Below are 22,237 nucleotides of genomic sequence, written 5' to 3'. Positions count from 1 at the left end.
AGGACGATGCAGTCAGTCCTGATGAGGGATATGTGAAGATCAAATGATAACTGTGTGATCTGAGGAGTGACCTCAGGTTGTCAGGTTTGTTTAGCAAGTGCCCTTACCCAATGGGCTAGCTCACCGGCCATAGCTTGAATGTTTGGAAAATTTAAAAAGTAGACACCTCATCATTTGTACATCATCTTCTGCAAGAAGCAACTACTACGGGCTACTCCTGAGGGCATATTTGTCAAATATATGTTTTCAAAAATTCTTGGGAAAAGAAGTGGTTGGGAGTTTTGAAAAGCAAAATTGGAATATGTGCATTCACATAATGAAACATCTTAAATGGATCCCCAGTATAAACAGAAAGTCTGTTGCTATTTCTTATACACCTTATACTCATAACCCAAAGATTTTATAGACTGTTTTTAGTGTGTTTGCATTTTCCACAGTGTGCCTGAGGCAAATCACATGCGGTCAGATGCCATTTTTAGCGTTTGAAATTTTCAGTTTTGGATTTGATATTTTTGGATGAGACATGCTGTACCTGTTTAGAGAAGGGACTTCAGTTCTTGCAGTATGTAATTCCCAAGTGGCTTTGTATGCTGTCTAAAATGGATCCAGTTACTAGTCCTTTCTGAGACTGAATGCGTGAAGTCTTTAACCTAATCTGAAAATACAATACGTACGTGTATACCCGCTTGTGCTACCAGGACTGCTCTTATCGGTGTCCTCAGTAAACATTCTGAAGATCCTTCCCTGACTTCCTGGTGAGAAAAGTGGGTTTCTAAAGGCAGTTTTGTCCATTTCCTTTAGGTCTTGGCCTTTCTCCACAGCCTCTTCATCTCCAACAGCTTGACTGTGGAGCTCACGCAGGAGTTCCTCCCTTACAAACAGCAGCTGCAGCTCAGCTTACAGAATGTGAGTGGCGTGCGGATGTCTTCACCTGTCTTTCCACTGGGGTTCGAGCCTCCGTGGTCTTAACTTTGGAATTACAGGTTATTGAACTACCGCCAGTTTGTCTGGACGAAGTGGTATACGGTGCAATATTTTATCGGTTGCTCCATTGGGTGTTCTTGCAAACTAGTTTTGACTCTTCCTTCTCTTTGAGGTCTCCTGTTGTCCAAACCTGTCCTTATTCAGGAACACCTTGACCTAGCCAGGATTGATTAAGTGTTGATACTTTACTATATCTCTTGCAGATAAGAATCTGCTGTGGGTTTATTTAAATCTGAGGCTTAGGCCTTAAGCTACTTCCTAAGTCAGTTGAGCCACTTAATGTGGGCTTTATTGTTGTGAATACCCCTTATTTCTTCTTTCTCGCATCACTTAGTAGAGTTAAACAAACGAATTCTAAAGCAGGTCTCCATCTTTGTGTACATACTAGTGCTTGTAAATATGTATAGACACAGCATTTTTATGTATTGGGAAGTGAGGATTCACTAGTTTATCATTTGATGGGTATTTATGGATACCATGAAAATACATCCTGTTTAAGACAGTGTGAAAGTCTCTGGCATACCAGAATGAGGCATCTGTCTTGAAGGATTACATATTTTCTTAGAGTAGAGGCATAACTACAGATAAATCAGAATCCCTTAGAGTACTGTTACTATATGGAATCAAAGCAGCATTTTTAAATAAACACAGAGAATGTAACAATTGGTAGTCTGAGAAGGTGTCACTAAGATCAGGTGTCATGGGACCAGGTGCTTCATTGCATGACATTCATAGACGTGTTTTTAAATTAAAAATTGACTATAAGATGCTTGCTTAGGGAGACTGTGGTGTACAGTTTTACCTACTTTTTTCTTTCTGCATTTATTCCTTCCTTCTGGGTCCTCTCCTTTACCTGAACGTGAGAGTACCTATTTTCTGCTGACTTACAAAATCTTTCTACAATCAAGTTGACTCTTCTGCCATGTGTAACTTGACAAATGTGAGCTAATACCAAGAGTTTGCATGTGTACTCATGGCTGACTCATTGTTAGTATTGTTGACAATCAGTGTAGTTCATATCTTCTCCACTAACATAAGGAAGTTGCCATGATACTATTATCTCTGAAAACCTTTGCCATAGTTGCCATTATTGTAAAGTAAGGGTGAGTCTAATCTCAGAATTTTAAAGTTTCTTATTTTCTTGACGCTTAAATTAACTCTCCTGGGTAAAAGCTCTCGCTTCTTGTGGTATCTCTGTTTTTTTGTTTCCTTTCTAGTACATAGGACCATTAAACTCTAGACTTGTTTTTTAGTTACTACTATTCAGCACTTTTCTATGTTTTAGCACATTCTTTGAGCAGAGAAATCTCTGCGCTATATCTATGACTGATAAATAAACAGTCCTGTTGATGATGATGATGACAATAATGATTATAATGGTTTCTTAACAGACAAGAAATCATTTCTCCAGTACCCGGGAAGAGATGGAAGAACTTAAGAAAAGAATGAAAGAAGCTCCTCAGACATGCAAACTTCCAGGACAGCCAACCATTGAAGGCTATCTCTATACACAGGAGAAATGTGTGTGGGCATGCAGGTTTACGCCCTGGTTTCAGGAGGCTTGCTGTTTTACTTTTCTGAACTCTGGGAACCCATGTTGTTTGTAGATCCATGCCTGATATGACTCCTTGGAAGGCAGAGTAGGAATAGTAAAAATGCAAAAGAAAGAAACTTGAGGGAGGGGGTTAAGTTACTATGTTTCTACAGTAGTAAGATGTAAACTTTTCTCTGAGATTCAAGATGAGGAATGGTATTTGCAGCTGAGTATAATGTTAATTGCGTATGGTGAACTTTGGGTCAAAAAGGAGATAGGGCAAAGGAGGCCGAAAGGTCATATTTGCTACATATACTATGTGCAGGGCTTTAAAAGCCTCATCCCATTTAATCTTTGATTACACATTTTGCTCACTTCTACACAAGACCACTGAGGCTTAGAACAGTTGCTATACGTTAATTTTAGATGTATCCTATGCCATAACAGATACTCTTTCCAGTGTAGTCTGTTCCGCCTATCATCCTCAGAGCCTGTATAGCAGTAGTATTCAATGTGGGGGTGTGGCCCCTTTAGGAGTTGAAACAACCCTTTCACTGAGGTCCGCTGAGACCATTGGAAAGCAGATATTTTTACAATTCTTAACAGTAGCATAATTACAGTTATGAAGTAGCAACGAAAATAATGTTATAGTTGGGAGTAATGACATGAGGAAATGTATTAAAGGGTTGCAGCATTAGGAAGGTTGAGAACCACTGCTTTACAGTGTAAAGAAGTGAGCAGCACCCCAGTTTTCTCTTCCCTTTGTGTTAGCAGGACTCTCTGTACAAGAAAATCTGAACTGTCTTTTGTGTAGTAAATCTGCCCCCAATTGAGAACCTCTGATACATTCTGTGTGATATTTCTGTACCTCAGTTTACTAACTTTCCAAATGACTATCACTCAGCTGAATGATGCTCAGCAAGCATCGTTTCTACCAAATGCTATGTAACACACTGAGAGTACAAAAACAAAATGAATCTAACACGTTTTTTATTCTCAAAGCAATTCTTAGAATGATAGGATAGATAGGAAAGTATATTCATAAAGCATTTTGAGTACTCTCTTTGGGGCATATATCTAAGAGCTTCTCTGAGGAAGAGATGTTTGACCTAGAACTTGAATGTTTGGTAAAAAAGGAATAGATTTTAAAAATGGGGTAGAGAACTACAGGTGTGTGCTACATATGAGCAGAGACACATGAGTGTTGGAGAGCATACTTCATACTTAGGTCTTGGTTTGCCAAGGTTAGTCCTTGTTGTCCTGATGAAATTATTCATTCTGAAATATATGTTGTGTTCAATCCATTCTTAAATATGTGCCACTTAAGTATTTGGGAACTGAAAATAATTCAGTGACACAGGAGCATAGAGGTGAGGGTGGCTAGTGATAAGGCCAGTATTGTCAATTGATCAAAGTATGGTGGCTTTGGAGGCAGACTAAGTTGTGTGGGGAGAGTGGAAAAATCATACCTGATTTATAACAAGGGAAATTACATCAATAGAAAGATATTTAAAGTAACATTCTAGCAAAATGGTGAAGAAGGGTTGGATAGGAGTGAACCAGAGATGGGGAAATGAGAGAAGTCTGCTGAAATGATTCATGGGAGAAAAAAAGTAAATTTGTATTTTATTGGAAAAATGTTGTAAGTATTAGGAAAACAAGACAGTACTAACATCCTTTAACTAATTAATTGCTAAAGGGGTAGGAGATAGTTGAAGGAGGGACATGCAAGGAGATACAACTCAATGGTAGTCAAATGGGAGGTTTCAAGAAAGAGGAATGCTGGCAGGGGATTCCAGCTTCTGGATGCAGACGTGTCTCTATTCCCAGGCACTGTTGCAGGAAGAGTAGGTTTTGACTGAGCCAAGAATCGATATGGGAAGCAATTGGTGAGGAATTGGTATCTCTGTGGGTGCAGCCAGTACGAGGGATAGGTAAAGATGGAGCACAAGCAAAAGGCACAGATTGACCTTGGCTTTTTCTACAAAGAGTAACTGATAGGCTGGGGATATGCATAGTATGTAGAGGCTTTGGGTTGAGGCTTAAACACTGGAGAAAAAGCCAACAGGAAACATCTGCTTTGGGGGGCTGAAACATTCTGCTAGTTCACTTTCTCCTATCTTTATAGGGGCTCTGGGGATATCCTGGGTGAAATACTACTGCCGGTATGAGAAAGAGAGTAGAACACTCACCATGACACCGATGGAACAGAAGCCAGGTGCTAAGCAGGTCAGTTCTTGTTACTACTACTTTTTGAGTTCATCTGTGTGACTGTAGCTCAGAAAAGAATATATATTGACACAGTGGCAAATAATCAAGTCTATCATTATCATGTCAAACCATAGTTTTACATGTCCTCCTTGGCCTAAGTTTACGTGAGACATAACTAAGATCAGGCCCATTGTTGTTATTATTTGGCTTGTTTTTTTTTTTAAAAGTGTCTTGCTCTGTGACCCAGGCTGGCTTGGAACTCATTGTGTAGCACATACCTATGCCTGGAACTTGCAAAAATTCTCCTTCCTCAGAATCTTGAGTTTTGGGATTAACAGCTGTTGTTAAATCATATGCAGCTCCTATCATCAGGGCCTGTAAGGTTGTCTTTACCTTTTCAGCCTGTTTAACTGCCTATCACTTTTACAAAGAACATATCTAAAACATAGATAATTCTTTTAAATAGTGACTATTAAAAAGTATGAATTAATTTCCAGATGCTTTCATTAAAATTATATGTAGAAGGAATTAATTATTCCATAAATATTAATTAATACTGGAAATTAATATGGCAGCAGTTTTCTTTAACCTGGTAGTTCCCCAATGATTGACCCAGAGAGACTATGATTTATTATTAATCTGTAGGCACTATTCTGGGCAGGCTCTGATCTATTCTACTACTGCTAGTCTTAAAATCCACATAAAGTCCAATCGATGGCCAATCTGATGACTTCTGAGTGGCTTCTGCATCAGTCTGTCCTATGGCACTCTTCCCTTGACCTTGTGCTCTCAGTCCATCCAGTCCAGGGGCCAAGATCCTTTCTATTTCTTTCCTGTTGCATCTTCTCCTTCCTTGTGGTTCCTCAGAGACCCCAAGCCCTGTGTACCTCTCTTCTGCCTAGTCACAGGCCTCAGCATCTTTATTAACCAATCAAAGATAATTAATTGGAGAACATTCTTTGCCTAACAAGGATATAAGAGATGGTTTAATACTCATAACAATATCTGTGGCAAGGCAGTAACCAGATCTCAGGGTACTAAAATCAGCATCTCAAAACATGTTACAGGATACCTTCTTCCAACAAGTGGTATGTGTGTGTGTGTGTGTGTGTGTGTATGACCAATTCTGTAGTATAGCCCAAGATGAATTTGCTGAAGCCTGTTAACACATTTACCTAAGGGTGTACCCTAGCTTAAACCTACATTTAATATATATATATATATAATATTATTTATAATACATATTACATATCTAATAAGTATACATTTATTAAAAGAATGTATATATATTGAAGCCAACATTAGCTATACCTACATTAAATAGTTACATACTTTTGGAAGCTCTAAGCACACACACGAAGACCCAAATTAGCTAGATGGGAATTTGGAGAAAACTGCCAATTTCTGTTAACAGTACTTTCTATAGATGACCAGTCTGGGATAACTTGTACATAGAAAACTAGAGGAGACTGATTTTGATTCCAGACTGTTGAAAACTACTTTTTGCTTGGGTCTTTAAGCACTGAGCCTACTATTGTACCTTAAATGTAGGTTTAAGCTGGGGTACAGCCTTAGGTAACTGTGTCAGTATGCTTAATCACAATCATCTTGGGCTACAGTACAGAATTTGTTCTTAATTAGCGTGAACTTGTCTATTGTAGCTCAGTATCAAGTGCTTATGAGAAATACTAGCTGCAGTTTTTTGTTTTCCTATTTCATGTTAGGGCATGGCAGTTGCTGAGATGAGGTTTCAAGTAGCATGGGATGGCTTCAAACTCATTATGATGTGAAGCATGACCTTTAACTTTTTATTCTCCTGCCTCACTTCTATTATTATTATTATTATTATTATTATTATTATTATTATTATTTACATTTTATTAACTCTGTATCTGCCTCACTTCTTGAGAGTCCTGGAATTACCAGTGTATATCACCATGACTAGTTTATGTGGTACTGGGGATAAACCCAGGACTTTCTGCCACTTACAAATGAACTACTTTCTAAGCCCCCAATTTCTTTTTATTCTACACAAATTATTATCTGGAGTCTGTATGTTAGCTCTTCTCTCATAGAGAGTAATAACTTCTAGGGTTTTCATTCCTGTTCAAAAGAGCATTTTGTTCAAGACAAAATCAATAGGCACCACCTTTATATCCTTAGCATATGATAGCAGTTTAGTTTTTCTTTCCTCCCTGTTTCATTGAGTGTATGCTTGCAAAATGGCAATTGTATGAGCCTAACAGTGAGCTTCAGTGGGATTTTTGTTCTGTGAGATTTTTGTTTTGTGAGATTTTTGTTTTTGTCTCTCTATGCATCTCCAGCTGTCCTGGAATTCACTATGTAGACCAGGCTGGCCTTGAACTCACAGAAATTTACATGCCTCTGCCTTCTAAGTATTATCATGTGTGCCTGGCTTTGGGCCTAAGAAATTTTAATTTGGAATCCCTCAAGGGATGGAAAGAGGAACTCAGTTTCTCATTGAGAAGATAGTAATAGAATAGAAGTAGTTATTGAATTCACCCAATTTCTATTTAAAAATAATTTCTTCTTTTCACGTTCTGACACCACTCCAAGTAGTACTACATGTTTCTGAAAGGTAAATAATAGAAATAAATGATGCTAGGATGATGATAGCAGTAGCAGTAGCAGTGGTGGTGGTGGTGGCGGTGGTTATGGTGGTAGAAGAGCCACCTTTTCCTAAATGCCAGTGTCTTCCAAAGATATATTCTACCATGTACCTTATTTCCTTTGTTAGCAGCACTGTGGAGCACATATGATGAACCCATTTGGATATTGAAGAATTCACCCTATTCTTTACCATGACATTGACCCAAGTCCCATACCAGGTCAACCTGTGAAGTCTTATTTATGATATAATACTCATAATATTTATGATATAATACTCATAACCTGTTTCCTCCAAAGCAGTATTTTGTTGGAATTTTATCCTTCAATGTTAGACATAATGGAAAAGAGTAAGAATGAAGTGATGGATTTTGAATTTAAGTAACTGGGTTTATGGAACTGGTGATAGGGCTCACCATGTCAGGACCCTTGCTGCCAAGTATGAACTTGTACCGCTCCCACCCTCCCAACTCCCCAGTACGCAAAAGAGCTGGGTTTAAATAGAAGTTCCCTGGCAAACTTGCATTTTGACCTTGAATTAATTATTTAATATTACTCAGGTGCACCTTCCTCATCAGAAGAGTGAAAAGGCTGATGACTGAGTTCATAAACTCTTTTGAGCTCCATTTACTAGGGACCAGAGGTGAGGCACTGGAGACAGAGCATTTTCACATAAAGTACAAAGCATGGAGCGGGCAGTGTGGAGTTGGAAGAAAGCTGAAGTGTGGTTTTTAGAAGAAGTAGTAGTCCATTTAGACCAATAGTTACTTTGGATGGAGAGAACAGTACATGCAAAGGCATGGAGTCATTAAAGAGTATGGTTTGTATGTGAACTGTTTTGAACTCATGGGACATAAAATATTTGATGGAGGCTAGAGATACAGCTAGAGTGGTGTAGATGGGGCCTAGGATCCTAAGCTGATATACTGTTGATGCTATGTTGATGTTGTGAAAACGTTAAAGAGGGAGGATGCCTGCATGGGTCTTGTCATCTGCTATAAGAAACTCATATAAGACATGCCAAGTATTACATATTGAAGAGTTAATGGAGGCTTAAGTTCCTGTAGTGGAAGAACAGCAGAAAGGATTGGCCCATGAATGGCTGAACTCACTGCTAGAGGAACACCTGTTAGTTAACTAAAGGGCACCAAGATATGGGATTTTTTTATATACTGAGTTTTGTTTATTTTTATATTTTAAATTTTGGGACAGGCTCTCACTGTAATTCAGACCAGTCTTGAACTTTTTCTCCTTCTCACTCAGGTTGGATTTTGAGGATTACAGGTATGCATGTATGCATGTCTGAACTGGGTATAGATCTTAGCTCTGTGAGATGTTCACTGTTTGACTTTGAATAACTTGCTGTTCATCAGTGATGCATATTGTTTTGTATGGAATAGTGCCATAAGTACAGATCTGGAGCTTAAGAAATGTTTCTGAGACAGTAGGCTAATAATACTCTTCTTATTTAATGAGTTGTGAAGTTAAGACAGAGAGAGAAAAACTGACTTGCCATGGTCACAGAGCTAGTAAATGCCATAACTACAGCGATATCTCAACTTGTAAGCTTCCTACTTTCAGGCTACTTGGACCTTACCAACTTGCATAGCTTTAAGCAAGTTTGCTTCTCAAATTAACCTCTGGGTTATGGTGAAGGAAGTTGGTGTTAAACTACTTCATAAAAACAATAAACACCTAATTAAAAAAAAAAAAAAAAAAACCTTGTAGAGTATGTGGTTCGTCATGTTAACTAAATTTTTTCTCTCTTTTGGTGCTACACTGACCCTGCTGAGATAATAGAGGAAAACAAACAATGGAGAATCAGGTGGTTTTTCTATGACCACCAAGGAGTTTGGCATATTTGTGTTCCCACGGGAAAATTACAAATCACGATACCCTACATGTATCAATCATAAAAAATTGCTTTGATTCATAAACAAATTTGCTCATTTCTGTGCTTTTGCTCAACCTCTGGAGAGCCTGTTTTTATGACTTTTGTCATCCTGTTTTTATGACTTGTGTCATACTGCCACATCTAGAAGGAAGTGCCTACACTCAACTTTTCTCACATATTCTAAGGGTAGTTTCAGATAGTTACTTATCCAGTCTCAGCTTCTTCCTCAGAAGCCTCATGAAAATTTTATTATATATACTTAATGCCATTTGGGCAATCCATCTCCTTTACACTGCCCTTAGGTGATGTGCACTCAGCTTCCTGTTGAGTGTACTGTACCAGGGAAAAGGCACAGGCCTACCCTGAGTGCTTTCTCCTGGTCTTGGCAACTGATTCTTGGAACAGTGAGAAGCCACTGGCCATGTTATTTCAAGAGTTGAAGGTAAAGGTTCTCGAACACATTACTCCTTCTGTCTTGGTCAACACCATCCAAGTGACCCTGAAGATACTACAGGAAAAGGAGGAAACTTGTGTGAATTTTAAAGAAATGCTTGTTAATGCTTCTCTCATATCAGGGACCCATGGACTTAACCTTGAAGTACTGCGTCAGAAGGAAGACAGAGTCAATTGACAAGAGATTCTGTTTCGATATAGAAACTAATGAAAGGTAAGTTGGAAGGCTGTAAATTGACAGGATCATTGCATATTACCCATGATTCTGGCTGGATCTTTTATTTTCTTCTCTTATTTCTTGTTGCAGAAAAGGAACAAGTTATATATAGGCCAGTGCTATTCTTTGTTCCTGGACTTCCCTTCACATGAGCCTGTTAGACCAGGCCCAGAGAAATTTTTTTGTTGTTGTTCTCTTTTGTTTTTGTTTTTCATATATCCCTCAGCCACATTTACCTCACTAGTTCTGGGTAGAAAAAGTCTTCCCTAAAATTTATTTTGCTGTAATAGATAAAGAAAATTTTTTTTTTCACAATGCTGTGAAACTGACAGAATAACCATGTTTGTTATTTTTGAGACTCTTAATGTAACTTAGGAAGTATAATTGACACAGTTAGGAAGACACAGTGAAGGACAGAGGTAGTATTGGAAATTTTAATGATGTAAGCTTTTCCTGCTTTGAAGATACATATGTGAAATAGAATAATTTATTGACCCCCAAATATTGACCCCATTGTTTGCAAATTTGGGGCATAGTTAACTGTTTTTTTCCCAGTACCTTCTATTCCTCTCTCCTGAACCCAAACAATTTAACAAAGGATAATTACACTTTTATCCTTTTTAAAATTTAAAATAGGTTGTTTTCATACAATATATTCTGATTATGGTTCCCACTCCCCCAGCTCCTCCCAGATCCTTCCCACTTCACATACCCTGAAAAATCCACATCCTTTCTTGCTCTCTTTCATTAGAAAATAAGCAGACATCTAAAAAAAAGGTAAAATAAAAACAATCAAACCTGGATAGGACAAAACAAACAAACAAACAGAGAAACAAAGAACCAAAGAAAAAACACTAGAAACACATATGGACTCAGAGACACACACACTGGCAAACAGAAATCCCATAAAAACACAAAATTGGAAACAATAATATATAAGCAAAAGACAACTTATCATTTTATATGAAAGCATTTGATATTTCTATGGTGATAGTCATACTTGCTGGTTAAGAAGATTCTTCAAAAGTTAGCGAATAAGTATGCTACCTGATTTTATTTTCACCCATTATTTCCATATATCAGGCAGTGATTAATAGAGAAGATTTTAGGAAAGTGATCAGATTGCTAGAAAGAACCTTAATCAAGAAATCATAACATTGTAGAAAAAATCATTAGGGACTGCAATCAATAAGATCAGATAAATAAAGAGATTAGAACATTTTTCATACCTAGGAATAAGTAAATAGTAGTTTCTGTTCTATTTGAAACTTGGGATATTTTTGTACCCTCATAATTCTGGTTTGTGAGTCTTTATGATTTCTTTGTTTTTCTTTAAAACAGCCGATCCCAGTTCAAAGGACTGTGATTATTAATACTAATAACAAACATTGTTATTAGTAACCACATGACTGGCTCTCATTTTCCTGATAATATCAGGCCCGTAGGATGAGAAAAATAACCTTGGACTCTGACTTCTTGTGTGAACCTGTAGCTTCTCTGGTTCTACAGCAAGGTGCTTAAAGCTGATGAAAATTTCCATGTCTCTCTCATTCCATGATGATTCATTTTTTAGATTAAATTTGTGAGCTACCTGTAAATAATATCCCCAACTCAAAGCAATTGTGAACAGTTTGGCTCTGGGTGAAACTGTTGGTCAATTTATTTTTATATTTCTTTCATAGTGTGTTATGCTTGGCCCATTGTAGATGGTAAATTTGGTATTGATTTTTAGATATGTTGTTTTTTTCTGTCCCTGAACCCCGAGAAAATTTTAGATTAGAATCCAGGAACTAAAGTTATGAAGCATCTGTGACTTTATTTACCATACTGCTTGTACATTAAAAACCACTGTCTTACTGAATTCCCTCATCCCCTTTTATATGTGAGAACACCAAGATTCAAATATATTAACTGCCCAAAGTTTGGCTATGAGTCTCAGTATCTGCTTTAATACTCTGCTGTGTAGAGTCTTTCAGAGGCCCTCTGTGGTGGGATACAAAGTGAATAAATTGTAATAAATTTTAAAAGTAAAAAACAAAAACAAAAAAAACAAATATATTTACTCTCTCTGTGACAAGGCAGAGCCCTGATCTCTGGGTCCCTACAGTTATTTCCTTTGTTATCTTACTCCATTGATCAGAATAGAGTAGTCAGTATCATAATGAACACATGCTGACACATCTCTCTGCAAGTGGGACTTTGTCAGGTCTTTGACAGCTATGTCTCTCACTTGTCCATCTCATCTCAGAAAGAGCCATTCTTCCCAGCATGTATCACATTGATTCATGCTCACTGGGGTACCAAGCAAAGGTCACTTACTCCCTTTTTTTCTCATTCAGGAAGGTAGACTAGCATTAAAAAAAATGTTAGTTCCAATATTTGGAATCATAGGCTTATGTCTACACAAGCATGCTGTTGCTTGCCGAGTGACTCCTGCTTGTTAGGCCCTGTTCTCAGTCCTTTAAATGTAATTGTCTTTAGTCCTCACCACAGAGTAGAGGCTGCTACTACCCGAAGTTCACAAAGGCAGACAAGGAGGCACAGAAAAGTTAGCCAACTTGAACAACACAGGTAGCAAATGGTAGTGCCCAAGTCCATTTGTGTGAAGGTCTAAGGAAGGCTACCTCTTTAACCATTGTACTCTACTGTGTAGGTGACATCATTGCATGGTTCCAGATGGGCAAGTGGAACTTCCAGGAGGGCAAATAGTTTATCCAAGATTATAATGAATTGTACAAGAAGGAGCCTTTCCCCAATCTTTTGCTCTTAATATTCTTTTAATTTCACTATTTGTAGCACTAAAGAATCCCCAAATGCTTCCCTAAGAGTCATATATTTCTTCTTCTAGCTTCTCTTTGAGGCCAGAAGTGAGCCTACAGGTAGGGAAACTGGGTTCAATGAGTGCCTCCGCATGTTTCTGTTGTTCATTTGCTTGTTCTCCTTCCCTTTGGCTTTGTGATTTTGTTGGTATAGGAGAGTACTAGGGTTTTCAGTCCCACAAGATAGAGCCCAAAGGATGAGGTTCTTAGACAAAGAGAAAGGTAAATTTGAAAGAGTTGGTTTCTATGGCCAAGTGCTGGCTTTTGGCTAATTTTATCTTAAAGATCATATGGTTTGCCAGGTAAGGGGTATTTCAATGAAATAATCAAGTATGACAGGAATCCCCTGATGTTAGCGCTGAAGTTAGGTACTTTCCAGAGTGTGTAGTCCATCACACTTAGGGATGAAGAAGTGGTAGGACAAGGAGGCATCAACCGTGTCATTGAGTGTTTTTGTCATGGTTCTTATATTCTGCAAGTAAGACTGTATGATATAGAAAGGTGAAAGGCAAGCTTCTCATAATGATATTGCTAGCTAGAGACTGTACCAAGCCTTCATACCTGCATGAATATGGTCAGTCCCAAGCATCCAGTTCATTTCTGAGGGTCTAGATTTATTATAATCAGTATACCAATCTTTAGTGTCTCTTGGTAAAAACTGTCTTCATCCAGTTCATTGCTTTAATGCCTGAGAATGGCGTTATACATAAGCAGCAGAAAATTATTTTATGGAGTTCTAAGGTTGGAAGTCCAAGATGAAGTTACTAGCAGGCTTGGAGTCTGGGAATCTTTTTATGCAAGACAGTGCTTTGCTCTTCATCCTCCAGAAAGAATGTATTCCTTATTCTCACATGGAAGAAGGGATAGAAGAGGATGAACTCACCACTTCAACCCCCCCCCGTTTTAAAAAATAAAGGTGCTTTGTCACTTCATGAAGACTAAAATTATTATTATTGTCACATTGATGATTGCCTTTCAATATAATAAATTATTGGAGGGTATGTGTGGGTGTGTGTTTATATTTTTAGACCATAGCAGATGGCAGGCAAGTAAATAAAATAAACCAAAATTCTGAAGTAATTTGCAATGGGCAAGAGGCCATATAGTATAGTGGTTAAGAATCTGGTTTCTGAGGTATATTACATACATGTATGAAAATGTTTCAATAAAATCCATCATTTTCTGAGACTGATTCTCCAACTAAGGACCATGTATGGATATAACCTAGAACCTCTGCTCAGACATAGCCCATGGCAACTCAGTATCCAAGTGGGTTTCCTAGTAAGGGGAACAGGGACTGTCTCTGACATGAACTCAGTGGATGGCTCTTTGACCTTCCCTTCCCTCCCCCTCCCCAACAAGGGAGGAACAGCCTTGCTAGGCCACAGAGGAGGATATTGCAGCCAGTCCTAATGAGACCTGATAAGCTAGGGTCAGATGGAACTGGAGGAGGACCTCCCCTATCAGTGGACTTAGAGATGGCCAGGGAGATGAGAGAGGGAGGGAGGGGGCTACAGCTGGGATACAAAGTAAATAAATTTTAATTAATATAAAAAAAAAGTTAATAAAAATTCCATCATTTTGTGCAATGAATATCCACTAATTGAAATTGTGTATTAAAAAATGATGAAGCACAAGATTCCATTTTAAACTTGTTATTTTTTTCACCCTAGACCAGGTACCATCACTCTGCAGGCGCCTTCAGAAGCCAATAGAAGGTTATGGATGGAAGCCATGGATGGGAAAGAACCAGTAAGTTACCCTACCTTGGAGAAGGTGAGGGCCAGTGTGTGCAGTGGGAACCGCAACAGTATAGGTCAGTGTACGAGTGCCCTCTAGTGGTACAAGTGGAGAAATGATCATAGGTTCTTCAGCTGATTCTAAATCTTAGAACTAGAAGGAATTGTCCCCTTTTCAACTCTTATTTAATCCAACTTGAGTTTCAGACGTGAGGAACTTCTCTAGTCCTTGCTTAAGATTGCCTCCAGAGAAGGCGCTAAAGCTCCCTGCTGCAGTATTAGACTCTGTAGCTATTCCTGCAAGTTAGGAATGAAAAGTAATCCATTTTCATATTATAAAATTGATTTGCCCTTAGAGAAGTGTGGAAAAATATTTGTCATGGATGTAAATAAGCCTCCATCTAGCTTTCCTCTGAAATGATTCTAACATCACTTGCACTACAAACTCAGCCTTTTCTCTTTCATAACTCAACTGAGGGAGGAGATAGAGTTGCTGTCCTCTATCCCAGAAGGTTCCATTTAGGTCATTGTTAGGCAGTAGAAAGAAAAATCCTTTAGAAGAGTCAAATAGTACTAGATATAGAAAAATTAACGCAAAAATCATTGGAAAGCATTGTCTTCTCAATATCTTTCTAGTAGTTTCTTTTCCTGGCATATGACAGAACATGAATTTTGTGGTATTTCCACTACAAATGCCTGGTCCTGGTTTTGCTGTTACATGGCAATGACTTAAGCAAGTTATTTTGCTGTCCGTCACTCAACTTTCTTCTTCTTCTTCTTCTTCTTCTTCTTCTTCTTCTTCTTCTTCTTCTTCTTCTTCTTCTTCTTCTTCTTCTTCTTCTTCTTCGAGTTGCTTTTAATGATTTCTCTTCTGTGTCCATCTCAGGATTACTTTGAACAATCAAATGGAAACGACTCTACAAACACTAGAGTGCTGTATTAGTTTTGGTTCCTCTTCCCTGGTTTAGAGAACAACTGTAGGACTACTACAGTATTTAAATATAGCCTTACCTCCTTGCTCTCTTCAAGTGAAAAGCTAGACTGTGGAAAAACATATTCTTAATTTGTGTCCTTGGTTCTCTGTGGAGTAAAAATTCAGCACCAGTGAGATGGCTTAGTGGGTAAAGAAAGGTGCCTGCCACCAAGCTTGGGACCTCCTGAGTTCAATTACCTAGACCCTATGTGGTGGAAGGAGAGAACTGACCTCCCATGAGTTGTCCTCTGGCTATCACATGTGCTGTGACATGCACACCCCTCTCCTAACTCAAATAAAAGTAATAGTGAAAAACATAAGGGTGTAGCCAGCTCTGAGAATGCATTTGTAGCAGCTAGAAGTGGAATGATGTTCATTTCCTGGAAACCCGAAGCTTGGCCTTTCCATGCCTGTGGTATTTCTCTAAGAGGATGCTAGGAGCAAGGTATTTATATATCCATCTCTCTCCTAAACTTGGTCTACCTTTTTTTTTTGAAGATCAGAAGATATTAGTGGCTTAGTGTAGAGAATGATGGTAAAATATAGATCCTCTGAACATGCAACACCACCCACTTGATTGTGGCTGAGTTCACTAAGCCCTTGTTTATAAAAGCTGCAGCAAATTCTGCTTTATGTAGACATGCCTCTCCCTGAAAATACTTATCAGGACACATACATATACAGCACCAATATTTTTGAAAAGAAGAGACTGGGCTTAGCCTCACCAAATCCACTGATAATACGAGTCACGTGTACCTTTGCTTCAGGTGTCTAAGAGGACCAAGGGCTTGAAAGAAAAATAGCTATTTCAACCCTGATCATTGAATTGATGAGAAACATGACATCTAGATAATGGAAAGGGCATGTCCAATCTTACAATGACTAGTAGGCAAAACCAAAACAAGTCTCAAAGAAACCAAAGTCTCTGTCTGGTCTTGTACATAGTCATCAGAGTATATACTGCAAGATGACTCCTTCAGATGAATTCTTGCCTTTCCAAAGAGAACCATTCATTAACTGTTTTACAATCAGTGCACATTACTTGGCTGTCTTTGAGAGGACCACTTTCTTTTCTTTTTCTTTTTTTATGGGTTCTTGCTCCACCACAGAATGCCCTAAGCTTTATCTAAGTAAATGTGTAAGGTGAGTCAGCTGCAGCTTTAGCTATATGAACTGGGTGAACATATAGTACAGTTTTCAGGGATTGTGTTTTCTAGGGATCTCAGCAAAGATAACTCTGCTTAATCTCTTTTTTGTTGTTGTTACAGCTCTAGCATCTCCAATGGTTTTGATAGCCTATCTAGGGAATGGAATTTAATCCTATTTGCCCTACTTATCTGTACTGAGTCACAATAACTGAGCCCTTTTTGGGTTCTCTTCTTTTGTAGATCTACCACAGCCCTATAACAAAACAGGAAGAAAGTAAGTAATTCAAAAATTTACTCTATTAACATTATAAGCTCCAAGTTGTCCCAAATACAGTAAATACTAGTATTGATGACACGTGCCATTCATGTAAACTGTAAAATGAAGTCTAGCCCTGATTTGAAATTGCATATTGATTGAACTAGGAAAGTCACTTAATTGATACCTATTATATGAATGCTATTGATGATACAGAGAAATACACTATCTAAGATCCCCCTTGTTCTAGACGGATGATCAAAACTGTGTGCGTTTCCAAGGTAGCAGTTTACTTTTGCTCATGTTTAGGGCAGATGTGATATAAAGGGCTAAACAGAAGCATTTTGTGTTACGAAAGTCTAAACCTACCCTGAGCTTGTCATCATTGAGTCTAAGGGTGAATGGAGACGTGCACCTGCCCGACTAGTTCTCTCACTGTCATTCCATCCTGTGACTCTTGAACCAACTGCTTATTATGCTATGAACTAACTCTGCTTTCATTTCCTCAAAACAGTGGAGTTGAATGAAGTGGGGTTCAAGTTTGTTAGGAAGTGCATCAATTTTATTGAGACTAAAGGTAAGATCTAAACCGTCACCTTGAAATTGTTGAATGTGGCCCTTCTGCTTTTATCCTAAGGAGCCTTCTCTAAAGTAAGAATGGCATTATCTGTGGGTCAGCACCCATCTCCAGGATGACAGTGTTTTATATAGCTTGTTTTTACTGCTCTGATTGGTGTTTGGGCCCAGGCGAATATATCCAATAAATAAGACAGATTAAAGTCTCATACAATAGCCAACTTTATTCAGAGCCTCAGACAATTTTATACTCTAAGGGTTAAAAAGAGTCACATGAGTAAAGCGTACAATCAGTAGGACAAGCCATATATGGCAAAAACATGTTTGTTTTTTTTCATAGAGGCATATAAACAAATAACAATAGCCAGTTGTAATTAATAACCTAAAGTAAACTTACTCCTATCTGTTACACCTGGGAGGGGCACACAACTACATTCCAAGAACAATTTCATGTTTTTGAAGAAACAGATGTCATATGACTTTTGTCTCGTTTTCTTGGAGTTTTCTCAAAAGCACTCAGAATTCCTTTCGTACAACTCTATTCTTGGACCATGTTATGATAGCTTGTGTACTGGACACAATTTTTAAAATTTCAGCCAGTTCTAAACTGGCAACCATCATAGCGTTCCTCATCCAACAATATATGCATAATTTGTGGTTTCCACTTTTAGAGAGCAAAACTTTGCTTGATTTAGAACGCATTCAGAATTAGCACCTACTGTTCCTCAAGCAGTTTAGTGATGGTTCCGTCTCAAACAACCAAGAACTCAGCTTCTACCATATATCTATTTAACACCAATTTAAAAATCGATGAGGTCAAACCTAAACTCGGGAATGTAGAATCAGCGTTTGTCTCTACTGACCATTAAATGCCTTTGTTTCCTTCTGAAGAGATTTAGAATGTAGGTGGCTGTGGTGTGTGAATCATTGTTTTCTTTGAAACATTGTTTCAGCCTTTCTCAGTGCAAAAAAATGGTCCTTTGTTTCCCATTTTTCACACTCCAGCCCTCTCCTTCTTTATGTCACAGCTTGGAAGCAATTGGGGTGTTGGTACCACCTCGGTATCTTTTAATTGATAGCTCCCTTCCAACCTGGCAGACTGTTTCTCAGCTACCAGTTGTGACTCCCTGAAGCACATGTCTATTTGCTATAATCTCTTCCCTTCTGATTAATGGGGAATGGGTACAATCAAATGGAATAAAAAATGAGTTTGGAGTACATGATGAGGACCGTAGGGCTGTTCCTCTGTAATGAACGGGGAAGGGCCGGAGAACTCGAAGAGAGGATTATCTGTGAACTAACATCAGTGTACAAGGGCTTCCTTTCTCTGTCTTGGGGAACATGAAAGCCGGAGTTATGTGAACAAAGATGATCTGCTTTTTTCTTTCCTAGGGATCAAGACAGAAGGGTTGTACCGTACTGTGGGCAGCAACATCCAGGTTCAGAAGCTGCTCAATGCCTTTTTTGGTAACAATTTTACATTTTTAAAAAATTTGGAATAGCTTATATAGAAACAAATGTGACTGAAAGAGAAATAATGAGTTTCTTGGGAAGGTTGAAGAATATTTTTAATTTGAATTGTTGTCTTGTTCTGTTGCTCAGGCTAGTGTCAAAGTCCTAGACTCAGGCAATCATGCTGCCTCAACCTCCCAAGTAGCACCATACCTCTCCTGTAGAATATTAAGACAAATATTTTACATGCCTTGAGTCAGAGACCATCTTGCATTGAATAAATGTCTGTCACCTCTCATTCCTCTCATCCGATTTACTCCTCAGGCCCTAGGAAATCTAGTTCTGCCATTGCCTTTCTGCTGGAACTTCTCTGGCCATGATGATCATTTAGATGCTTGCCAAATCCAAGGAGCGCTCTTCAGTTCGCCTTACTTGCTCTCCTGGTTGAACACTGTCTCCTTCTGGGAACTGTCTCCTTACTTGACTTTCATGATATAATATGCTCTTCTTTCATTTAACTCTTCCTAGATCTTTTGTTCCCTACTGCCTTGTAAAGTTTTAGAGGTATTTTTTTTTTTTTTTGAGTTCTGTCTTGGCATCCAATTAGTTTTTCCTTTACTGATATTTATCTTGGGTATTGGTTACATTTGCCTTTGAAATACCGTGTGTGTGTGTGTGTGTGTGTGTGTGTGTGTGTGTGGTTGTTGTTATTGGATGCTCACTGTTAAGGCTATGAAGTGTCTTATTTTCATGGAGTAAAAGACCTTTGAAGTAGTCTTTTACTATTTTGTTGTTTTTTGATGTTTAGTTTTCTTTTCTGTGGGAAATTATTGAGTTTCTCTATGAGTTTGTCAGGCTAGACATAAAGTGTTCTGTACTGGCTTGTTTAGACTTCCTAGCAAGTCTTGATGTCTCTTGTATCTTCATTCTTACTGACTAGAACACAAATTTTGGGCTGGGGAGATGGCTCAGTGGGTAAAGCCCTTCCTGTGCAAGCATGAGGACTTGGACCTGGATGCCCAGAACTCATGTAAAAGCCAGGTAAGGTAGAGAGGAGCATCTGTAATCCCAGTGCACCTGTGACAAAATGGATAGCGGAGAAAGGAGAATTCCTGGAGCATGTGGGCCACCAAGCCTGATGCAGTGAAGAAGAGACTATCTCAAAAGGTTTAGATTATGAGGAACCTCACCCAAGAGTGTGCCCTGACCTCCACATGGAGCCATGGCATTAAGAATGCTACACTCAGGCGCGCGCGTGCGTGCACACACACACACACACACACACAAACACACACATAAACCAAACATACAAACTATGTACATGTGTTTTATATACACACACATTTAAAAAAACACACACACAAATGTCTACTAGCTCTGTGAATTTCTGGCATTTTTCAGTGTAACGGTCTGTTATTTTTTGCCTGGCTTGTAGAGTTTTCACCTGGGTTTATTATTTATGCACGGCTTTGTATTCTGCGGCTGGCTCAGATTTTGGCTACTGCTTTCTCTATAAAGCTCCTTCTTTGGTACTCTACTGTGTATACTTCTTTTTTTTTTTTTTTTTTTTTTTTTTTTTTTTTTTTTTTTTTTTTTTTGTAGTGCTAGGGATGGAATTGAGGGCTCTATGCATTCTAGAAGAATCTACTAAGGTCCATCCTCAGGCCAAGCCTTGGAAATTCTAGCTAGCTAACCTTTTCTGAAGTTTACTTGTTTGTTTTTCAGTGTCTTCACCTGAGCAAGACTTTAGCTTGATTTCTAAATCCTCTTTTTAATTCAAAAATAATTTTCAGATAGCAAACTTTCCTTTATTTGTCCATTTTGTCAGTCAAAGCCCCGAGTTGCCCATTCCTTGACTAAAAACAGCAGCTTTGTATAGTTTGTCTTATTTTCCAATAGTTATATCAAGATGATAAGTCTTGTGCCAGTTGCCCTACTATATCTGGAAGTGAAAATCTCTCCATGTCTTTGGTTACTAGCACCTGTGTGCTGAAGTCTCAGAATTGTCATTCCTGGATCTTTTGAGTACTAAGAATGCATATGCTGCCAATTAACCCTTCGCAGTCTTACATCGGTCCTGACACACATGAGAATGTGTATCATAATGTCTGTATAGCCAGGGGATAACCAAAGCGCTGAGCTGCAAAGCTCAAGGAATCAGTTCTAGAATCTCTGCATAAGCTCTCTGTGTAGATGGTCCACAGGTAACCTACATCTTTTGTTACTAACATGAAACTCATGTTTTTTCTTCACTGCAGTCCAGATCATCTTCCTTTTGTGGGTGATGGTGAGGTATCTAGCAAAGTTAGTTTCCACAAAGTGTCAGAAAACAAACTGTGTGGAAAGCTGAAGCCTTGATAAAGTACATAGTTTTCACATATTTTTTTAGAACATAGCAAAGGGGAGTGGAGGATATAGGTAAAATTGAAGTTGTCAATCAGGTGACCTTGACATGGAATTTCTCCTGGTTATCCTGGAAAGCTCAGTGCTTTAATATTAAGGAGGAATTCAGAAAAGAGAGTACCAGAGAGATAGCACAAGAAGATGCAACCCAATGCTTCCAGAAGACAAAGAGCCCAAAAGGAGAAGCTGCAAAAGCCAAGGAATAAAGTTTCCTCTCCAGAAGAGATGTAGCACCACTACAACTCCCTGTTAGCTCCATTTACTTATTCTGTTTTTAGAACACCTTTTCCATTAATTTGTTGACTCTATTCCCATGGGCTCTCATTATAACCATTATTCATGATTTCCCCCCACCCAATGTAATGTTGTAAAACTGTTATAGACTCAAACCATTTTCTTCAGATAATCAGCTAAACTGCCTGAAATTGTTGAGATATACAGCAACCATTATACCCTCTTTTCATTAGTCCACTGACCCTATGCATGGCTTCATAAAAATGAAAATGTCATTCCGTTTTATTCTCCATAGAATAGGAAATACCTGTGTGGCTGGGCAGAGTCTTGCAATGAGCTTTCCTCTAGCACAGTGTATGTTGAATGTTGAGATTAAAATCTCAAGATAAAAAACAAAGGTTGACAGAGGACCCCTGAAAGACTCTACCTAGCAATGTATCAAAACAGATGCTGAGACTCATAACCAAACCTTTGGCAGAGTGCAGGGAATCCTATGAAAGAAGGGGGAGTTAATATGACCTGGAAAGGATAGGAGCTCCACAAGGACCAAATATATCTGGGCACAGGGGTCTTATATGAGACTTTCTCCAACCAAGGACCATGTATGGATATAGCCTAGAAACCATGCTCGGATGTAGCCCATGGCAGCTCAGTATCCAAGTGGGTAACCTAATAAGGGGAACAGGAACTATTTCGGACATGAACACAATGGCTGG

At 38.5% G+C, this 22,237-nt stretch overlaps 1 protein-coding gene across 2 annotated transcripts in view; it reads left to right on the top strand.

The window, feature by feature from the left end:
- The window catches only part of Ophn1 (oligophrenin 1), a 389,762-nt gene that overhangs the window by 201,766 nt on the left and 165,759 nt on the right, over positions 1-22,237 (top strand). Inside the window, exons 8-15 of one of the 2 annotated variants that reach the window (XM_060375007.1) lie at positions 802-906; positions 2,376-2,505; positions 4,647-4,747; positions 9,827-9,918; positions 14,414-14,492; positions 16,841-16,874; positions 17,371-17,433; positions 18,825-18,899. In XM_060375007.1, coding sequence (XP_060230990.1) covers positions 802-906; positions 2,376-2,505; positions 4,647-4,747; positions 9,827-9,918; positions 14,414-14,492; positions 16,841-16,874; positions 17,371-17,433; positions 18,825-18,899 — 679 coding nt within the window. The remainder of the gene's footprint in view (positions 1-801; positions 907-2,375; positions 2,506-4,646; positions 4,748-9,826; positions 9,919-14,413; positions 14,493-16,840; positions 16,875-17,370; positions 17,434-18,824; positions 18,900-22,237) is intronic. The other variant, XM_060375008.1, reaches the window with a different exon arrangement.

Source organism: Meriones unguiculatus, chromosome X (genome assembly GCF_030254825.1).
Source record: "Meriones unguiculatus strain TT.TT164.6M chromosome X, Bangor_MerUng_6.1, whole genome shotgun sequence".
NCBI classification, from domain to species: Eukaryota; Metazoa; Chordata; class Mammalia; order Rodentia; family Muridae; genus Meriones; species Meriones unguiculatus.
This window is presented reverse-complemented; position numbering and strand designations above follow the sequence as displayed.